General features: G+C 38.0%; 1 protein-coding gene and 1 non-coding gene across 4 annotated transcripts in view; one reads left to right on the top strand and one right to left on the bottom strand.

The window, feature by feature from the left end:
• Window positions 1-21,897, bottom strand: part of LOC127843600 (b(0,+)-type amino acid transporter 1-like) — a 48,594-nt gene that overhangs the window by 8,395 nt on the left and 18,302 nt on the right. For all 3 annotated transcript variants that reach the window (XM_052373282.1, XM_052373285.1, XM_052373284.1), the window contains exons 4-6: window positions 20,799-20,925; window positions 7,550-7,662; window positions 3,169-3,294 (exon numbers count right to left, since the gene is read on the bottom strand). In XM_052373282.1, the coding sequence (XP_052229242.1) occupies window positions 3,169-3,294; window positions 7,550-7,662; window positions 20,799-20,925 (366 nt within the window). The remainder of the gene's footprint in view (window positions 1-3,168; window positions 3,295-7,549; window positions 7,663-20,798; window positions 20,926-21,897) is intronic.
• On the top strand, window positions 21,399-21,471 carry Trnar-ccu (transfer RNA arginine (anticodon CCU)). The gene has a single exon. It is a non-coding gene; the product is annotated as a tRNA-Arg (tRNA).

Below are 21,897 nucleotides of genomic sequence, written 5' to 3'. Positions count from 1 at the left end.
GTGAGACGACGCTTTAAACGCGTGCATTAAGCACTCAACGTTAGCACATGCATTAAGCCCAGTTTTCCAAGAGTGAAGCAATGTGTAACCGCCTACGACGACGTCTACAATAATGACGATTGATCCACATTGCTAAAGATATGGTCTGATTTTCTTGTGTTCGGGGAATCGGCAGCAAGGCTTTGTACGGCTGGTGCCTTGGAAATCACCATGTTAGAGCCCAAAGATGCTGATGATAGCATCACGGTACTAAACATGGTTTACATGAGCTTCTACACATATTGGCAAAATGACAATTTAAAAAATGTCACGGATTTAAACTAATGCTAAAGAACATAGTTTAACTGTCGTGATGTATTGCCAAAAGCATAAATAGAAATATAGAAATATAATGTGACGTTTTTTTTTAAGTTGGAAACACGTTCACTGCTAAATATCCTACTAATGGTGCAGTGAATTGTATTCCCAACGGTCCCGGGTTTAAATCTAGGTATAAAAGAAACACATTATTCATTTTGTCTTGTTAATTTGATCACTTTAGATTATTTACAATAGCTTAGTTGTGTAAAAAGTAAATAAAATGGCATTCTTTAGAAACATGATAATGTATTAACAACTCTCGTCGATCTAGAATATTGTTGCAGTGATCAGAGACACCACTTTCCCACGGTGACTTACCCTGAGCGAGCCGGACATTGACTCTAACAAAGCTGATTATGAGCGCCCCCAAATTACAACTAAAGACCCAACCTCACCGAGCCGGACGATGCCGCTGACGACGTTGATTATGAGCGCCCCAAACATGCAACTAAAGACTCAACCTCAACGAGCCGGACTATGCCGCTGGCGAAGCTAACTATGAGCGTCTTAAACTTGCAACTAAAGACCCAACCTCAACGAGCCGGACGAGGCCCCTGACGACGCTAATTGTGAGCGTCCCCAACTTGCAACTAAAGACGAACCTCAACGAACCGGACAATACCGCTGACGACGCTGACTATGAGCGCCCCAAACTTGCTACTTAAGACCCAACCTCAACGAGCCGGACGATGCTGCTGGCGATTCTGATTATGAGCGTCCCCAAACTTGCACCTAAAGACCCGACCTCAATGAGCCGGACGATGCCGCTGACGACGCTGATTTTGAGCGTCCCAAACTTGCAACTAAAGACCCGACCTCAACGAGCCGGACGATGCCGCTGACGACGCTGATTATGAGCGTCCCAAACTTGCAACTAAAGAAACAACCTCAACGAACCGGACGATGCCGCTGACGACGCTGATTATGAGCGTCCCAAACTTGCAACTAAAGAATCAACATCAACGAGCCGGACGATGCCGCTGACGACGCTGATTATGAGCGTCCCAAACTTGCAACTTATGAATCAATCTTAACGAGCCGGACGATGCCGCTGCCGACACTTATTATGAGCGTCCCTAAATTGCAACTAAAGAATCCACATCAACGAGCCGGACGATGCCGCTGACGACGCTGATTATGAGCGTCTTATACTTGCAACTAAAGACCCAACCTCAACGAGCCGGACGATGCCGCTGACGACACTGATTATGAGCGTCCCCAAACTTGCAAGTAAAGACCCGACCTCAACGAGACGGACGATACCGCTTACGACGCTGATTATGAGCGTCCCAAACTTGCAACTAAAGACCCAACCTCAACGAGCCGGACGATGCCGCTGACGACGCTGATGAGGAGCGTCCCAAACTTGCAACTAAAGACCCGATCTCAACGAGCCGGACGATGCCGCTGACGACACTTATTATGAGCGTTCCCAAATTGCAACTTAAGAATCAACCTCAACGAGCCGGACGATGCCGCTGACGACACTGATTATGAGCGTTCCCAAATTGCAACTTAAGAATCAACATCAACGAGCCGGACGATGCCCCTGACGACACTGATTATGAGCGTTCCCAAATTGCAACTTAAGAATCAACATCAACGAGCCGGACGATGCCGCTGACGACACTGATTATGAGCGTCTTATACTTGCAACTAAAGACCCAAAATCAACGAGCCGGACGATGCCGCTGACGACGCTGATTATGAGCGTCCCCAAACTTGCAACTAAAGAATCAACCTCAACGAGCCGGGCAACGACGCTGACGACGCTGATTATGAGCGTCCCCAAACTTGCAACCAAAGACCCAACCTCAACGAGCCGGACGATGCCCCTGACGACACTGATTATGAGCGTTCCCAAACTTGCAACTTAAGAATCAACATCAACGAGCCGGACGATGCCGCTGACGACACTGATTATGAGCGTCTTATACTTGCAACTAAAGACCCAAAATCAACGAGCCGGACGATGCCGCTGACGACGCTGATTATGAGCGTCCCCAAACTTGCAACTAAAGAATCAACCTCAACGAGCCGGGCAACGACGCTGACGACGCTGATTATGAGCGTCCCCAAACTTGCAACCAAAGACCCAACCTCAACGAGCCGGACGATGCCGCTGACGACGCTGATGAGGAGCGTCCCAAACTTGCAACTAAAGACCCGACCTCAACGAGCCGGACGATGCCGCTGACGACGCTAATTATGAGCGCACCTTACTTGCAACTAAAGAATCAACCTCAACGAGCCGGACAACGACGCTGACGACTCTGATTATGAGCGCCCCCAACTTGCAACTAAAGACCCAACCTCAACGAATCGGACGATGCCGCTGACGACGCTGATTTCGAGCGCACCTAACTTGCAACTAAAGAATCAACCTCAACGAGCCGGGCAACGACGCTGACGACGCTGATTTCGAGCGCACCTAACTTGCAACTAAAGAATCAACCTCAACGAGCCGGGCAACGACGCTGACGACGCTGATTATGAGCGTCTCCAACTGGCAACTAAAGACCCGATCTCAACGAGCCGGACGATGCCGCTGACGACGTTGATAATGAGCGCCGTCAACTTGCAACTAAAGAATCAACCTCCAAGAGCCTGACTATGCCTGCGACAATTGTGATTATGGGCGCATTCAGCTTACAACTATGGGCTTATGGCGTGCGACCCGGACAAGGCCGCACACGATGACTATAATAAGCTTTTCTAGCGGATTAAGGAACCAGCTGGAAGTAAGGCGAGCCGGGCGATGCTACTGCAGATGATAATCAGCGCCCCAGCTGGAAACTTATGACTTACCCTGGGCGAGACGGACTATGCCGCCGATCATGACGATTACTAGAGCTCCCAGCTTGGCCGCTGTGAACAGGATCTGTACGCGTGCGGCTGCCGTGACGCTCATGCTGTTAATCACCATCAGCGTTACTATTGAAACAGAAAATATTTAACGAAACTGTAATTATTCGTGTACATAGTGCATATGGTCACTTGATTTATTGGACAGTTATTATTTTAAAGACGTGGTTGCGTCCGAAAAGTCGTACGTCCCTTAGTCACTGAGTTTTTTCTTGTTAGTTATTATGTTCGCAAACTGGCAGTGTTTAACTCGGAAAGTTAGGGGGTCAGTGTGTATCTTAAAATTTTGCTTGTAATAAAGTGATCCTGATATGCCAGATAAAATGAAGCAAATATATACTTTCTATCGTTAAGCAGAGATATGTGTCGTTGATCCCACCATATAAACCAAAATATAATTGCATACTTATGGGCAATATGTGAATTATTATTCAAGCACGTGAAAACGATGTAAACCAACTGATTGGATGATGGTACTGGGCGTTGCGTGGAAATTATAATTGTGACTTGTGACTTATAACACATGCGACGTGTAAGTTGGGAGTCTTTTTCAAGTCCAATAAAGAGGTGAGTGAATGTCGGCATGCTCGTTTAGACGAGTGTCCTCTTCAAATGGTTGTAAGAACAGTGAATTAACTGTTGTGCTCTGCGTACTGAGATCAATGCTTCGATGGCATGCTCTTATTAAGTTGCACGATCGCCAAGATGATCGCTGATATACAACAAAGTATGTATGTATGTGTCCTGTGAAAGATAATTACTTGTGAGATACGATGGCTGATATGGTGTTGTAAGGAACAGAGCGTGAGTGGTATTTATTAATTCGTTAAAACTGCATTAAACTAACGTTTACTCTATTAACGCATTGAAGCATATATGACCGAAATGTGTTCAAGTCAGCGTTTCATATTGGTTCATGTTGCTGTAATGTTTCAAGGTGGCAAACCGACTTAAAATCTTGCTATAATGTATTCGTCAGGTTCATCAGGTTTAATGATGCTATTACGTTTTAATATCGGAAATCCGAATCTAACCAGTATTGATTTATTTCAACAAAGAATTCATATATTTAAAAAAAACATTGCACTGCCTTATCACGCGTAAAAAAAACACTTAAAAAAGAGACGAATGCTCGAACCCGGCGAATTCTCATGCGTTGCCGTCGTGTACATCGAAGGCAGGTAATGTTCGATTTAAGATATCACGCGGCAAACAGATGAAAAGACATATTCTAAGTATGTCCTTATGTGCCATTTGTAGGTAAAACATTTGCCCGACTTTGAGATATACAGCTGATCTATTTATTTACGTTTACTGATTCTCTTTTAAGCGACGTTTTAAGAGCACTTAAACGTTACTTCATTGTGACAAATTTGTTTTATGGCATATGTCGAGATCGCATTGCTAAATCGAGCACCCGAATATATCCTGTGTTTAAGCATTTTAGCATTGTCCATATATATATATATATATATATATATATATATATATATATATATATATATATATATATATATATATATATATATATATATATATATATATATATATATATATATATATTCACACATATGGCCAGTTACGGGGTCTCTGATTTAGAAATAGGTTATGGGGTTCCCACTTTAAATACATGTATCTCCATACCCTTTTTTATCCGATATAAACACGAATTAAGGTATATAGGGGTACCTACTATTATTATTGTATATAAATACGTCATTTATTTAACGTCTTATACAAGGAAATATATAGCGAACTTATTTGCGAGGTATATACAATTTCAATTTCAGACCTGATTGTGGTTTTCGATTTAAGACCTTATTGTGAGATTTGATTGCATTACCTCCCCTACACCCCCCTCATAGTAATTAAAGGAGCCTAGATTGCGGGGTTGTATATAGACCCCGTTTTTTATATTGACCTCGTAAGTACAGTCTGAAAACTACAGAGACCGCGTAACTGGCACTATGTATTGGTATATATATATATATATATATATATATATATATATATATATATATATATGGACAATATATATAATTGTTATATGGACAATATATATAATTGTTACATATAAAGCGATAAAACAGCTCTCAATGCCTATAAAGGAAATAACGTGATATATTTTGGAAATTTCGGATGGGCTGCAATTGTGCTTCAGATTTCAGACTATAAAAATTAGTATCCGTAATGACGCGTCAGGTAATATCTACCATCGTGCTAAAAGTACAGACCAGTGCATGCAGACGCACGATCTCTATTTGTTTTACCGCAATAAACGATGTGCGCGATAGTGTTGCATCCTTTGCGTTTGTCAAGTAAATTCTCTAACGCATTATGTAACCATCGTATCATGTTAATCTGTATCTCGCGGTATTTAACGATTAAACACGCATTAAATGCAAATGCGGCTTACCAAACATGCACTTTATTTCAATAACTTGTATATAAATCTGATAACATTGATCTGAACTTTTTTTTTAATTCTTATTTGTATGTTGTTTTCAAATGAAATCATTTTTTACTGATTAATTTGTGAAAGACAAATAATATGACCGATGTTTACAATTAAGCTTGCCAATCGAAAGATCAGCGAAAGCCGCCGAAATAGGAATACAGATGCCAGCTATACTGTAAAAGACGCATACAATAACTACAAAACAAAAGCCCGCCTTTTACTCCCGGCTGAAATGTTCACCAAATAAAAATCAACCTAGATCTGTGAAAACTGGGATTTATGCAATGCCATCACAGATTAGCCTGTGTAGTCCTCAAAGGTAAATCAGGATGGACACTTTCTGATCTGAGTTATAAGGACGTCTCTTGTTAATGATATTCCAGTTTAGGCGGTATACGTCGTCCCTGCTACTTTTTCTTCTTCATCATTATTTTGTATCGAGTGCACCGGGATTGTCTCCCATATGGCCATCGCCCCCCAGAAAGACGTTTTAGTTGGTTACGGGGGATAGTGCAAGATACAGGAGACACCCCGTTCCAGAGGTGACCCTGGGTCTTTAAGTGCCCGGTGTATAGCACCTAGTACACTGCACCTCGGTTTTACGTCTCATGCGAAAGACGAGTTAGTAGGTTAGGTGCAGCGGGGGATCGAACCAGCGATCTCTGGATTGTGAAGCCAGTGTGCTACCACTAGACCACGGATCCGCTACACGTCGTCCCTGATTAGACTGTACGGACTAAACAGACTAATCTCGAACGACACTTAATGCGCATGCAATGAGTCCGGTTTTCACAAATAGAGTTGCATAATGAATGAACCTAAAGGAGGAATGAGATCACTATTGTCATCCAATATATGACAATATAAATACCCCGAAAAAAGCAATTTTTGATAAAGATCACTAAACTGTTTCAGAGACGAAGATAACATTATCAACGTCTCTGTCTGTTGGTACAAATAAAGCTGACCCATTTATATTCCTTTCAAAATCACAACCCTTATCAAACTTTGTTATTTAAAGTATGCTATCATTGGTTGATATAATTGACCAGCGTTGTTTGTAGCACGGTGCGTATATTGTCATAGCGAGGGATTAGTGGTTCTTTCTACAATCATGCGCATTTCTTACTGGTCAAGAGCACATGCAAAACATAAATACCAATGAATACAACTAAAATCACCGCCTTAAAACGGTCAATGCAAAGCATAATGACACAAACCAACGCTTTTATCGTGTGTTTTTGTTTTAAAATAAACCCATCTAAAATATTTGATTTTCCCTTAGTTTATTAATAAGATAAACACTATGCATACATACAATAAATTGTTATAACACAATTAAACACAATACACTGTGAAAACGTAAATTATTATAATAAGTATAGGGACTTTGTTTAGACGCATGATGACCGGTTAGCACGCTGGTTGTACACTCGATTCTCATCTCGGCGACAAGGGTTCAATCGCCGTTCCAGGCGCAGATGAGAGTACGCGGTAACCATACCGGACAGGTGGGCTTATTTCTGGCTAATTCCGCTGCCCCCATCCCCATCCCACCTCCCAACAGCACATGATCACTCACACTGAATATTTTTTCGTGAACCATATATTGCTGAAAATTGCAGATATGATTAAAAACTCGTGACAACGATACACTTTTAATGTAGTGTGGATACTTCTCTTTAGTAAAATATGCAAATACTAATTATTGGGATCGATTTATTAAGTGTCATGTTCCAAAAACGACTTATTTTCACAATTTTATAAAAGTGTTCCTGTTGGAGTTTGTGCGTGGTGTGATAGGTTGTAAATATTGATTTTAAAAAGGTTTTACTCGAATACATGTACATGTATATCAAATCGTACCTATAGCAACGGCGGCTATCACCTTAGGAACCACTTCCGGAGAGCCGCAGTACGGGAAGAATGTCGTCAGGTACTCGGAAAACGTCAGGCAGATAATGGCGATAGACGAGGGTCTTGAAAGAATACAATATTTTGGGAAAAACATTATTGCAATAACTTGAATGACGGCGCAGAGCTCACTATCGTCAAATAAGATGTCATTTTAAACAAAGAACGTTATCTTTAACAGTAGAATATGAAAACCACATATGTTTTAAATCGTATACAGCACATTGTTTTTTTATTGAAGCAATAATATAAATGATGATACAAAGTTAAATATTTGCCGATGTGCATGAGCTCATCTCTAAGGACATCGTCCGGGTAGCTTCGGGGAAATACTTTAGACGATCTTTAAATTGGGACAGATGTTATTTCTGCTTTGTACAGAAGACGTGTTATATTCAATCCATGAAAATCAACATTATCATGCGTGTTATGTAAACAAATGGGAAATTTGATACGAAATTATCAAATATCGAAAGCACAGAAATTATACGAATATTTGCGTTACGAACAAATAAAAACATATTTGAAAAATGTATATTTATAAAAACAAACGTAAAATTTTTGTTGATGATAATAATGTACAATGTCGACAACGTATCGTTACCGTCGTAAATAATGCACACAGTACTGGTATTTAAAAAAAAAATTGTGGATATGTTCAGTGTAAATTGTTATTTTAACCGTCTGGTTGATATATAATACAATTTTGAGGGAAATACAGCATAGAGATTCCAATTTAGGCGACCACTTTGTATTTGCCCTTTTGGCGGGCTTTTTACATGCTACCAACAATGCTTCTTTTCTATGTCAATATTTTAATGCCTGACAGAATTAATTGATGATTTATTTTAAATAATAAGTCGACATTTGACAGGAAATCACAGAGAGGAATTCGATTAACTGTCCAACATAACCTTGGATAAGTTCTTTTTCCATTATGAAGAAAGGGGAGAAGACTTATCTTCGAAAGATAAGAATCAACAGACTACGGTAAAATCAACGTCCACCGTCGTATTTATCATTACATTAGTGACGACAAAATCCTAGCACGCGCAATTAAGTTCACACAATTATTTTTCCAAGATGTAGTTATGAAACCGGGTGGGAAATAACAAAAGCATTCAGCCATAAAAAGAGGATTCTGCCATTTCCTAGCTTAGGCAAAAACGACGGAAACGCTGACCAGGTAATTGTGAAACTGATCTTAGTGGAGTTCGGGGACGTGTCAGGGTCAAGGTCGCCAACTAGCGTCTCAGAAAAAGCGCAAAGTAAGCGTTATAATATAATATAATATATAAAGAATAACAGGTAACTGCCTGATATTTTTGTAATATATAAGGCAAGGCTTAGAATAATATAACGGCGAAGCTTGCCGAGTCGTTAATTTATTCTTGCCGAGCCTGATATATTACAAAAAGATCAGGCAGTAACCTGTTTTTCTGTTTGTCATACCTCTTTGTTTCCGATTTTAAAGAAATAATGAAAAATTCGCTAAAAAGCTGAAGTTTTAGCGGGAAAGAATATGACTTTCGTCGTTTAACATGTTAATAATGACGTGATGAGCACGCACGCTTAATATTTGGAAACAAATGTTTTTGCTGTTTGTGTTGCATTTTGTGTTTAAAAAATATTACATCTTGATATCAAATTGTTTAATTGTTGAATCTGATTCGATGTTACTAAAAATGATTACTTTATAGTTGATTCCGTGCAACATGACCATCCTCCACACATGACTGATATAAGAACTGCCTGTTGACCATGATATAAAAAATATATCAGGCAACGTTATATCAGGCAGATATCAATGCGGTGGTATGATAAAATATAATATAATAAACGATTTGTTAAACGATTTTAAATCATAATAACTTATCAGTTGTCATTAAGTAATCCCATGTAAAAATTTAAAGTCATTTATTTTCGTACATTATTCTATGAAGACAACTTACTTTTAACATAAAAAACACTATGGGATGTCGGAAATATAAACAATTGCGAAGCAGAACATTTCCTTTGAGTTATCTTAGACGCGCTTCATACAAGAAACGCTAAGCACCTACTTGAATAAACATTTACAAGACATATAATTCATATCTACACATGCATTACATCAATATTTAACTTCGCTTGAGATATTAAGCAAGAATCATAAAATCATAAATCACAATTTATTTTTTATAATGGGTTTGCTTTCAAGGTTTGTCTTTACTCCTCCTATCTATGAATCTTTTACAGCAAAAACAGTATACATTTATTTGAAACAATATAATAATCATTGTGAGTATTATTAATAATTATCACCATTATTAACGATCATTATAATAATCATTTTTTTCTAAGCATACATACAACATAATCATTCATTTGTGTTTTTTTCACGTTTTTCATATCATTAATCCGAAGTGTTAGGTAAAATAATTAGAGTTTATTAACAGCGGTACATGTAACATTATGTGACAGACATTTGTAAAGTATTGTTTAGGTAAGAATGATCCTTTTGCATAATCAGATAATGCCCTGTTAAATATGGCAGGATGTTTTGTTTCGTTTCTCCAATAATGGTCATCCGATCACCATCAAACTTCATGAAAGCATTTTGAATATGTTATTGATGAAGTGCGATATTCAGTCAAAACGCCCCTAAATGCAAAAGTAACGGTCCTTGAATTCCATAGATTGTGATTTCAATGTGGGTTTATTGTCCCTAAATGGTTGGAAGTTGATGGTGGACACACGCGAGAAAACTAAATCAATCACACAGCAATACATTTTCTAGTTGTATGAAATAATTCACGAATAGTACGCGTTTTCTTTCAGACATCGCCAGACGATTGCGAAGACAGCTCTTGTCTCGAAATGAGAAGGAAGGGGTCAACAAACCGCGCGCAATTGAGCGCGTAAAGAATAACGTAGCTTTAGAACACATGAATCAATCGAAATTGAAAATGACATTCGCCGCATGAAATGGGTGGAGATTATGTATGCGAGCAGGTAAATTTCAGATTCCCCGGGTGAAAGAAGAGCGCTTGACAAATTGAACAAATTTGACGCGAACATCAGAAATACGCAGTTGTCGAGACAAGTAAATGCCTACAGCTCCAACATAATCAGTCCTGAGACATTACCGTGTCACAGATCTGAGCTCGCTAATTGGAAGGGCATCTTAGGGAATAGCAAACATGCATTCACATTTGGCGATGTGTCCACGTTGTCGAAAAACGCCATATCAAGATACAAAGGCGATCGGTCTCATGTGAGTCGCTCGCTCTATGTATCATGCATCATATGCACAGCTCGCAAGATAACCCCATTAAACAGAAAGAAGACAAAGGTAACTTAAAGTATGACATTAAAGAGAACAGCAATGACTGCGCATTTTCTAAAGGTCAAATGCAGGACATCGCGTATGTAAGCTTGACCTCGACAACGCGGTGAAAACAAATTTCACGCCGACTGCTACATTTCGACTCACGACGATAATGTGAAGCACGTTCTGGATGACAAGACCGATTCTATTGATTATTGTATGGCCAAAACAACAGAGAATGGTTCTTAAAATGAAACGGGAATTTCTCAGAAACCACACACACATGGGAATGTTGATGACACACATGGGAATGTTGATGTTGTCCATACAATATCAACTACGAGGTAAGACAGCCTTGAGCACATGAAAAAGATAACGATGGAGAACGTTATCAAACTGAGGATACTGAAAGACAGAACTGCCACAGGTGACGTGACCAAGAGTGTACCTCCGAAAGCTGGAGGGTGCGCCATGTCTGATGTAGCTCTGCTTGAACAGACCAGACAGTCCTCTCGTGATAAATCTGGTTATGAGAAGCATGCTTAAGATAATCACGAGTGTGGACCACATTTATCGGGCAATGGTGATAGAGAAACCGTGCACGGCAGTCCTCATTGCACTGACATCGATGTTGCTCAGGGCAAAACAACGAAAGTGACCACGACCTCACTCCATCCGCCGGCAAATAGATCTTGCTAGCCACCAAGAGACAACCATAAGAGGTATATATGAATGATGACCATAACATTCCAGCTAAGGAATTCGGTGGTTTTGAGCACATGAAGAAAATCAAATTGGAAAACGCCATCAAACAGCGGCGTCTTAAGAACATACAGGTCAGCTCGCATTTTCAAAGATCACTTAATGGAAACGATTGTCCGAAAGGCGGAAATCTGACTGGACATATGCTTCAAACTTGGCATACGCCATACAAGGCCTTCAGTCATTCAGAGAAACAGGCGGATGTAAAGACGATAGTTTATACCTCTGTCGCTTACTTTAACAAAATCCAGATGGACATCGCGGAAGCGGAAAGACTGCGGCATATAAAAGGCAGAGGCAAGGAAAATGAATACGAAAAAATGAAATGACAGAGGCAAGTAAAATGAATACAGCTCCGTGGCGAATTTAAGGATGGTTCAAAAGGAAAATGCTGCTAGAAATCGCAAGATGGATGCAATCACGTCGAAACTAGATATTTGGAAGGAACCGAACCCGGGAAGCAAGTATTCATTACATACGCAGAACAAGTGCGGAGCAGTTATAGACCCTTGAAAGTTCAGATCCTTCGCTCATTCATGCAGGCCAAACGACAGAATACAGCATCCAAACTGAATACCTGGCAGCAAAGGTCCAAAATGGCGACATTGTCTTCAGATAGACAGACGTCAATGTCGAAACACATCGGACAGATTGAGTCCTTGACAATTAGCGTCCACAATACCATATCCAAGATTGACACATGCTTAGTCAAGGCATCAAAGAATACATGAGGACACGTTGCATCATAGAGCAAACACCTGAAGGATGTTTTTAGCCCAATTCCAAATATAATGAAAACACTTTATATTGCTGCTTAAACAAAATTAAGCAAGGTGAGCATGATGAGCTGCACAAATTACAGCCACAAAAGAGAAAGCAATGTAACGAAGTATGCTTTAGCGTCTCATAGAAGCGACGGATCTCCTGTGACGAGCAGAAAAACGCAGATATTACACTCACAATACATGGGCATTGACGGAATCACGTTGTCTTCTGGTGAATATGAGTGAATTAAACACAGGTCACGCAATACGGACAACAATTTCCGGTTCCCGTGTACCGAAGTTGAAGTAGATGCGCGTATAAATGAACTTCAGAAGTTCCTTCGCGTATCAATCTTTGTAGAAATTACGAGACCTTCAACATTCGACTGAATCGAGGGTGATAGCGGTTTCTACGTGTCGTCCGGTGACAGTGTCCTCGCCATGGAATTCGTTCACCTTTGCCTTTTAGCGAATTTAGCTTTTGGATTATGGGACATATCTCATCGTTTCAAGCAGAAGTAACATCTTTTTATTATTTCGTGAATGTTCTAACAAATGTGTTGTAGACGAAATATTGTGAGAGTATGAGACTTGTATTATTGGAGTTAGCAGGTTTATAACGTCAAATGTGTTTATTTATTGATGACATATTAATTGAGTTGGGTATATTAACATTTTTGTTATTGAATGTGTATATCTTCTGTATAGAATTTGGTTTACTTATATACGTCGAAAAATAAACAAAAATATGAAAAAGAAACAGTATCTATCAAATGTAAATCATATAATGATTCATGCATTGGCAACCCCTCCTGTCCTTAACGCATTTGCTCCATCTCATTTTGAAAATTACATAATTATCTTTTATATCTGCAAGAAGCCAATGCGTTTGTGCATGCAGCAACTAGTATATTTTAAACGCAATCTTTTGATGTCATTGGCGTTTCAATCTGGTGGAAATTGTCTCGGCACACACGCAAGAGACATCAATTTGTTTTCAAAACCTCCACCATGACACAACAAGGTCCTCACATTTCTTAATGGGTTGTGATTGTTTGTTTCCTTACATTTGTGGACAAAATAATCGTCGTTGAATCGCATTACATGTACATTGTCCTATCTTTAAAATAATGCTAAATATGTTGAAAAAAGCTCCACCTCAGAAATGGCATTGGAAAATTTATTAATGTATCGCCCAAAAGAAGTGTCACCCTTGATAAGCCGCCGTGATTTACAAATGCGTGAATGGTGAGATGTTACTGTGTAGATCTTATTTCATATAAATTCAATAAATTATTTGCAAAAAAGCTCCTACTGGTTTGTAGGAAAGGCGGACAGACGCTGGTAACATATCAACCATGTATGCCAAGGACGATACTTATTTAATTTTATTTCATTGCAATTTGTTATACACTAATACTTTCACTGATCGTTAACAAAACATGGAACAATAACGTAAGCTAATTATTACATGTCCTTCATTTTAGTGTGAACATGTTAGCATTTCCTATGAAGTTTATTTTTGTAAGATTTTTCTACATAATGACGCCCAAATCACGACAAACTATTAAAATTCTTAAGTTAGCGACTAAATGAATGAGCCTCATCCGGGAACACGGGTCTTATCGCATATGCGTAGTGCCGTTGTCACAGATTAGCCAACCTTTTCCGCTTTTATGGAATTAATTTTCAGAAAAAGTCTCTTTTTAACGAAAATCCGGTTTAGGCGGAAAAAGTCATTCCTGTGCGGACTGCACGGGCAAATTTAGCACGACACTTAACGCACATGCATTTAGCCCCATTTTATTCAATCAACACGACTGTAAATAATCGTAGTTGCTTTCATAGAAGATTACAGTTCGACATAGATAGATAATCGTCAAGAGCCCTCCAGACGCTTGTAGGTATGTGCACAGTCTTACTCCTGAGGTTAGGCGTGTTTGCTTACCTTAAGATAACCACGTGGGCTAATTAAGTTGTCAAAGCTCAAACAAGCAGTGTAGAAATTCAACAATTTTATCTTGCTCTTTGTTGACTTTCGGGACATTTTTTATCGGACAAAATTGTGTTGGTAAAAGTGACAATGTAGTTACCGGTTGGTCACACACTTTTTTCAATCTGACACGGAAGTGCGTTGCGCATAGCTTTTAAATGAATTGTATGTGAAGTTGTTTTTTTAAGTTCACTGTACAGATTCAGTCAGAAAAAAGCAAACGGTTGTTGTTGATTAGAGAACAGACTTGATCCAAACCTCGAACGGTATGTTTAAGAATAGGCCTAGCATCCAAAATAAATAAAGGATTTTGTTGCATAAAGTATTTTGCGCCAACGAAAATAAATATATATCAAACAGAAAAAAATGAGCGTAATCTTCTTTTTATGATGTGTTGCATATCAGAATAAATAAACCTGGCGTTTACAAAAGGTTTCATTCTTACCCACTCAATAATTGATGAGTCAGTACAAAATCCATATAAGCTCCCAAAGATATATGCATACAGACAAACGAAAGACAGTAATGAACTTTCCGGAGCATTAAAAGACATACAATGTATATAAAACGAGCGCGCTTTTACTGCATATAAGCGTCGCTCTGTGAAAACGGGGATAATGCATGTGTGTGTGTGCGTGCGTGCGTGCGTGCGTGCGTGCGTGCGCGCGCGTGCGTGCGTGCGTGTGTGTGTGTGTGTGTGAGTGTGCGTGCGTGCGCGTGCGTGCGTGCGTGCGTGCGTGCGTGTGTGTGTGTGTGTGTGTGTGTGTGTGTTTGTGTGTGTGTGTGTGAGTGTGCGTGTGCGTGTGAGTTTGTAAAACCTACCAACCGGGGAAAATCGTATGAATACACACCAACAAACCGGGGAACACCTACCAACCGGGGAATTCCCCGGTTGGTTTTAGGCGAAAATCTCTAATCTACGTGAATGAAATACTAAACTGTCAATTAAAGTTAGAAATCCAACGCCTTCCCCGATTAGCGGGTTTGTGGCATGCACAAAATATACACAAATCTTGACCATATTACAATCGAGTGTGTATCCAGGCTTATAACAGTTCCCCGGTTGCGCTGTTTAAAAATCATACACTCGGTATTTATATCATTTAGTGAAAGTCAGTTGGAAAAATGGAGTTTCGAGCGAACAAACGCATAAAACTAAGGTTAGTTTTTTAATTATGTTTACAATTTTTAATTACTATTAAAAAGCGCTTTTATGTAAACGTTCAAGTAATACTGGAAGACGAATTCTAAAGATCGATTTATATAAATATCATTTGATTACAAAGCTTGTTTTACGGTACATATTTCACGAATATATTTTATAAATATACGTTAAACAAACTAGAGCTCTAGGCAGTTTTTAGCTCGACTATATATATACATATATAGTGGAGCTATTCTACTCACCCCGGCGTCGGCGTTAGCGTGAGCGTTGGAATGTTAAAGTTTGCGTACCACCTCAAATATTTTCTATGTCCCTCGACATATTGCTTTTATATTTTGCATACTTCTTTACCAACATGACCCCAATCTATAAACAAGAGCAGAATACTGTAAACAGCATTTTGTAAGAATTATGGCTCCTTAGTGATTTTACGGACAGCCAGGAACCAGGACAAACAACATCCGTACACACGGAAGAAGTCGATGAAACGGTTTGTAATATTTCACTATGTCGAAGCAACTAAGGCGTATTTTCTGGTTTGGTTTAGTCTTCAGTGAAATAGGCGTAATTTTGCCTTAAATTATATTGTGCCAATATTTATTCCGGGTGATGCTAATTGGTATTTGGGCTTAACATAACACGTACGTCGATGATCATTATATTAACATTTTATAGCACACGTTATGCGAATTTTTAAAGAATAAAATATTGTTTACCTGTTATAGTGACTTTGAACTCATTGTCTTTCAAAATCTTCATATACACAAAGAATTTAGAATTTACACCTGTCAATGAAACTGGTGCGCATGTGTATTAACCAATGTAGTTTATAAACATCGACTTCATCATAATCACAAAAACGTTACTTATCGCTTATCCAAGAAGTGTAATATCATTAATTTTAATTTTCAGTGTAAGACTTATACGCTGCCAATTACTGTGTATGAAACTCTGAGACATTAGGAAATTTAACTTGCGTGTTACATATGGACACATATGGTTCATATTTTATCTTAACGACAAAAAAACAATAGCGTCTACTCGATATTTGCTATACGATACATTCTGACATGGGTAAGAAAAGATAGTTCATTTTACACCAACCACCGCACAATACATACAGGATTTACCGTGAACCACAGTCCGTTCACCAGTTTTTTTTTCTTCCAACACATTTGTCCAGAGAAGTACAATACCTTTCATTTTACCGTGCATACATTTTGTCTTATTAGTATCTGTAAAAAATATTCCTTGTATACTTTTTCGAACTTTGATAACATGTTTGGAACAACCTGGTATATGTTAAGACTTGCTACGTCGGTGTATTCAGCCAATCTTTAAAAAAGCTTGATACGTTCAAGATGAATAATCAAAGATATGTTAAATTTGAAACCGTTTTGTTGAAATTGATCATTTAAATGCAACCTTTAAAAATGTTTTATGGGTGTTTTTCAGTTTGTTATTATGTCGACAAAACAAACTATCAATTTGTTTCAAATCTTTCCCAATGACAGTGAACGGCAAAAAATAAAACATGTGATGTAAGATAAGCAAAAGTAAACTATTTTGGACGAAGTGAATTAAACTTGTATTATACCATCGGTTGCAAACATTTACACAAAATTCTCATGTCACTTAGATTTTCTACATCATAATAAAAAGCCACATGAGTGATGATATCAATTGAAAATGCTGCTACTAAAGAATTGCAATTTCAACTGATACTAAGTAACGTGGATGTATGAATCTTACTCTATTATTGTCTCATTGAATTGTGTTGCAGAGTACCGAAACTAAAGAACATAGCGACACTGCACAAGAGTACAATTCACAAGATGCAGCAGAAAATATGTTGAACTGTGAATCATCGGATATCGATGTACGTAAACTTATAACGATTTTGTGATTGCAATACAGTACACACATTTAAACATTTTATCTAAGATTATATATAGTTCCGATTTTTTTCAAGCTCTAGTATCGAACTGTAATTAAGACATGCATTCTTTGATAATGGGTAAATTACCAGGGAAAAAAGAATTACTAGCATGTATTAAAAGTGAGAATGACCTTCACAACAGAAGTTGGAAAAATGTCAAAGACTTTTGCAGAAATTTAATTGAAACAAATAAGCGACGGGGACTTTTAACTTAAAAATATACTACACATATAATGCACGTTTAGGAGAATACGTTAAAGGATGAAGTTGCCACATGTGTTTTGTGTGTTTTCTTGTTCTATATACTCTTTTCGAAAACGATATATGTGTGCTTATTGTATTTGAATGTTTTATTAAAACGGTTCAGTCAAAAACGATATTTGTTCATAATCATATCGCCGAACAAATTAGGATTGGTATATAGTTCGGCCAAAGAGTGTTTCTTTGTACTTTCTATTACGAGTTTCTACGAGTTACTCACTATACAAGTTATTTTTTACCCCAAACTTGGTGAATATGAATGAATATAGCAAACATGATAACAAATCAATCTAGAAGGCTTAACGTTCAGAGAAGGCACAACACAATTCAGTCGGATAAATGGAAACAAACATCTTGTTCAAGCATAACAAACAAACACTTTTAGATGTTATAAGATAAATGTAAATAACATAAAAAACTACTGCTAAACTACTGCTACAATGTGAAGAATACAAATGAATATTTTGTCAATTTTACAAAATTTGTTTTGAATGACAGGTGTCTGACTTGCAGTTGAGTACTTAATAGTTATTTTAAAGTAAAAATTACCAATATGTAAATTATTGCGTAAATATCGCACTTGATTAAATAGTTGTTAAATATTACAATAATTTCCTACACAGAATTTTGTGCATTTGTTTTGAGTGTAGATATTCACATTAACTATCAATTCACATATTTGCTTTGTGTATATAATTGGTATGTTTATATTCAGAATTGAGTCACACTGTTATAATTTCCCTGTTGGTACATATTATTTTTAAGTTGGCACCAACAAGGGTCTAACAATTGATTCACATGTGCACTCCCCAGTAAATATATATACTATAATGTAAGTGATGCAAAATAATATTAAACTACGTGTTTGATAAGTGTTTGCTTTGGTACATATTTAATTATTAGTGTTTTTATATAATGATAATGCTGTCAAAGTCAGCGGTGATTATACGTGTATAACAACATTAATTATAACTTTTATATTGTTTTCAACAAATAATATATGGTTGACACATCGGCATAAATTTTCAGTGCTTAAAATACACTCTTTCTATTATATTTTATGCAAAAATTAGGTACATAAGTTGGTTTACATAAAGGTAGTTTGAACAAAATACGTGAATTCAAATCTTGAAAAAAGGTGTTTAGTTTGCAAGGGAAAACTAAGCGATTGCCAGTGACTATTTTCCTTAAAATATAATCTGTTATTTCGACAGGTAGAATTAAATGTAAGTTCATTATTAACGTTAACCCGATTTTGGCATTCTCTACTCAAACAATTGCATACATACTGTATTTTTTTAATACAGCACATGTGTAATGGTATCACAGTTGTAGAATTGGAATTCATATATTATAACAATAAATACTGATCATTATTCAGATTGACCTACCGCCGTAGACTAAGTCACTGGCGCATCAAAATGCATTGTTATCAAGTCGTTTTGCTAGTTTACTAAACTATTTTGTTTCTCAGGCCTTGCCACATTCGTTGTGAAACGTTCATGATTGTTTAAAGTTACAGATTTTATTATTTTTGAAAATGCAATAAATGTATTTAAGACAATTTTAGTGAAGTGGAAGTTGCCATGCGTGTGAATGAATTTTCTGATGTTTACCTGTTTTAGGGGATTAAATGCATGAGTTATTTTATAATGTCAGAGTAAGGACAAAGTAAATTTACACTACTCAATCTACATGCTTATGGGCAGTTCTACGTTTAGGAAAAAAAACTTCATAGTACGTGAACATCGTGAATATTTTTTTCTGATGGAAAAAAGGAATTAAACAAATAAGCCGCCTCCCCCTCTCCTTCATTCGGTTTGACAATTAGCGTGGCCTGAAAAAACATTATTTTTTAGTTTTAAGAACGAATTGTATTCATTTGTTGATTAATTGCACCATGATTGTTATGGTATAATGCAGCACTTGCATGCTTGTAGTCGGCTTATAGCTAATAAAGTCATAAATGTATTGTTTGATTTGCGTTATGTCTCGTATGCTTATTTTGATGTGAATAATATTTAAGTCAATCAAATGAGGCATTTTTGCAGAACTTATATAAGGTCATATAATAAACATATTTAATTTAAATATTGTTTCATACATATTCTTTTCAATTTTTGTACTAACTTAAATATTATTCATGAACGTGCACGCCATTGCCCTATCAACAACGGTACCATGATTACACACAATTACCCCTGTTGGTAAACGCAAGTTCCCCGTTGGACATTATTGAAGTTCCACAGTGATAGCGCGCTTAAGTTCCTCTCTTGGTTAACACAATTCCCCTGTTGGCACACATTAAAGTTCCACGGTTGGTACGCACATAGTACCCCTGTTGGTATACACCGTTCCCCAGTTGGAACACATTGAAGTGCCACAGTTGGAACGCACTAAGTTCCCCTGTTGGTATACACCATTCCCCTGTTGGTACACATTGAAGTTCCACAGTTGGTACGCACTTAGTACCCCTGTTGGTATACACCGTTCCCCAGTTGGCACACATCGCAGTTCCCCATTTGGTACGCACATAATTCCCCGGTGTGCATGTAAAATTTTCTTTGATTTATTACCCTATTTATCATAATTTTTATGTCAAAATCGTATTTTAGGTTCGAAACTTGTCTGTTTTTTATCACTTTAAGCTTTCTAGAATATTTGGAAATGGTGGTCCCCGTTTGGTAGGTTTAGAACACATTTCCCCGGTTGGAAGGTTTTACAAGTATGTGTGCGTGTGCGTGTGCGTGTGCGTGCGTGCGTGCGTGCGTGTGTGCGTGTGTGTGTGAGTGAAGTATCGTCTCAGTCCGCACAGGCTAATCAGTGACGATACTTTCCGCTTTTCGTTTATATGAATCCTAATCTCAGCGAAAATCCAGTTAAAGCGGAAATCGTCATCCTTATAACCCGAATCGGACTGCCCATACTACTCTTGGAAGACACTTAACGTACATTCGTTTTCCCAGATCGGGGTTTTATATTGTAAGGGCGGTCAATGTCTGCGTACCTGATTACGATGACGGAGGTCCACGCGAATAGGAACGCGGGCACCTGACCGAACGCTTCCAGGATATACGCGTACTCCCCGCCCGACTTCCGGACCAGCGTTCCCAGCTCGCTGTACGTGAGAGCGCCTGGAAAAGATGGTGGTAAGCATATGGGCGCGTTCTGCGAAAACTGGGTATAATGCATAGGATTAATGTGTGTTCGTAAAGCGTTGTCCAGCGGGAAAAATGGGCTCTATGCATGTGCGATAATGCGATTGTTAAGCAGACATTGGCATACGTAGAAGTGTCATATTTAACAATCACGCTATAATCAATATCAGTCGATCGTGGGGAACAACGGGTTGTTGTGGGTTTTAATTGAAAATAAAGCTTAAACATAGTTTTTGCAAACTGATACAATAATCGTGTTTTTTTTTTTTAAAGAAACGTTTTAATTGTCTGGCGGTTTTATTAAAAAAAAACTCAACTAAATGTGTTGAGTTCTACAGGTACAACTAGTGCTACTACAACGACGTTTACTATTTCTCCGACTATTTCTACTACAACTACTCTTTACTACTTCTTACTACTAATTATTTTACCACTATCGATTCGTGTAAGCCTCCGTGGCCCAATGGATAAGGCACCGGCCTCCTAAGCCGGGGATTGCGGGTTCGAGTCCCGCCGGAGGTTGTTTATTTTGATTTGTACAGTTTAATTATTGATATATTTCTGTGTTCGGTATTTAAGATTATAGACACACAGCTGCCAATCTACAAAATGTGGGTTACGGGTAAATGGTATGTAGCCATTACTTAGTCATAGAACAAGATTACTTTTGCATATTTAAAGGGACGTTTTGGTAAATTGACAAAATAGAAAACAAAATGTTTCAGATTTGCAAATGTTTGTTGTAGTTATGATATTTGCGAGGAAACTCTAAAACTTAACATTTATCATGCTCTAAAATATCCATTATATGCATCTTTTGACGATAAAAAACCTGAAAAATATTAAGCGTTACAAACGCGAAAAAATTGAATACATTGTAGAGTTCTGTTGATATCGTTATATTCTGTGACATCACGAGGATTGCGTACATACTGTATACAATACACC

The sequence above is a fragment of the Dreissena polymorpha genome, chromosome 9 (assembly GCF_020536995.1).
Source record: "Dreissena polymorpha isolate Duluth1 chromosome 9, UMN_Dpol_1.0, whole genome shotgun sequence".
Taxonomy (NCBI): domain Eukaryota; kingdom Metazoa; phylum Mollusca; class Bivalvia; order Myida; family Dreissenidae; genus Dreissena; species Dreissena polymorpha.
The sequence above is the reverse complement of the archived record's forward strand: the minus strand, read 5'-3'. Positions and strand labels throughout refer to the sequence as shown.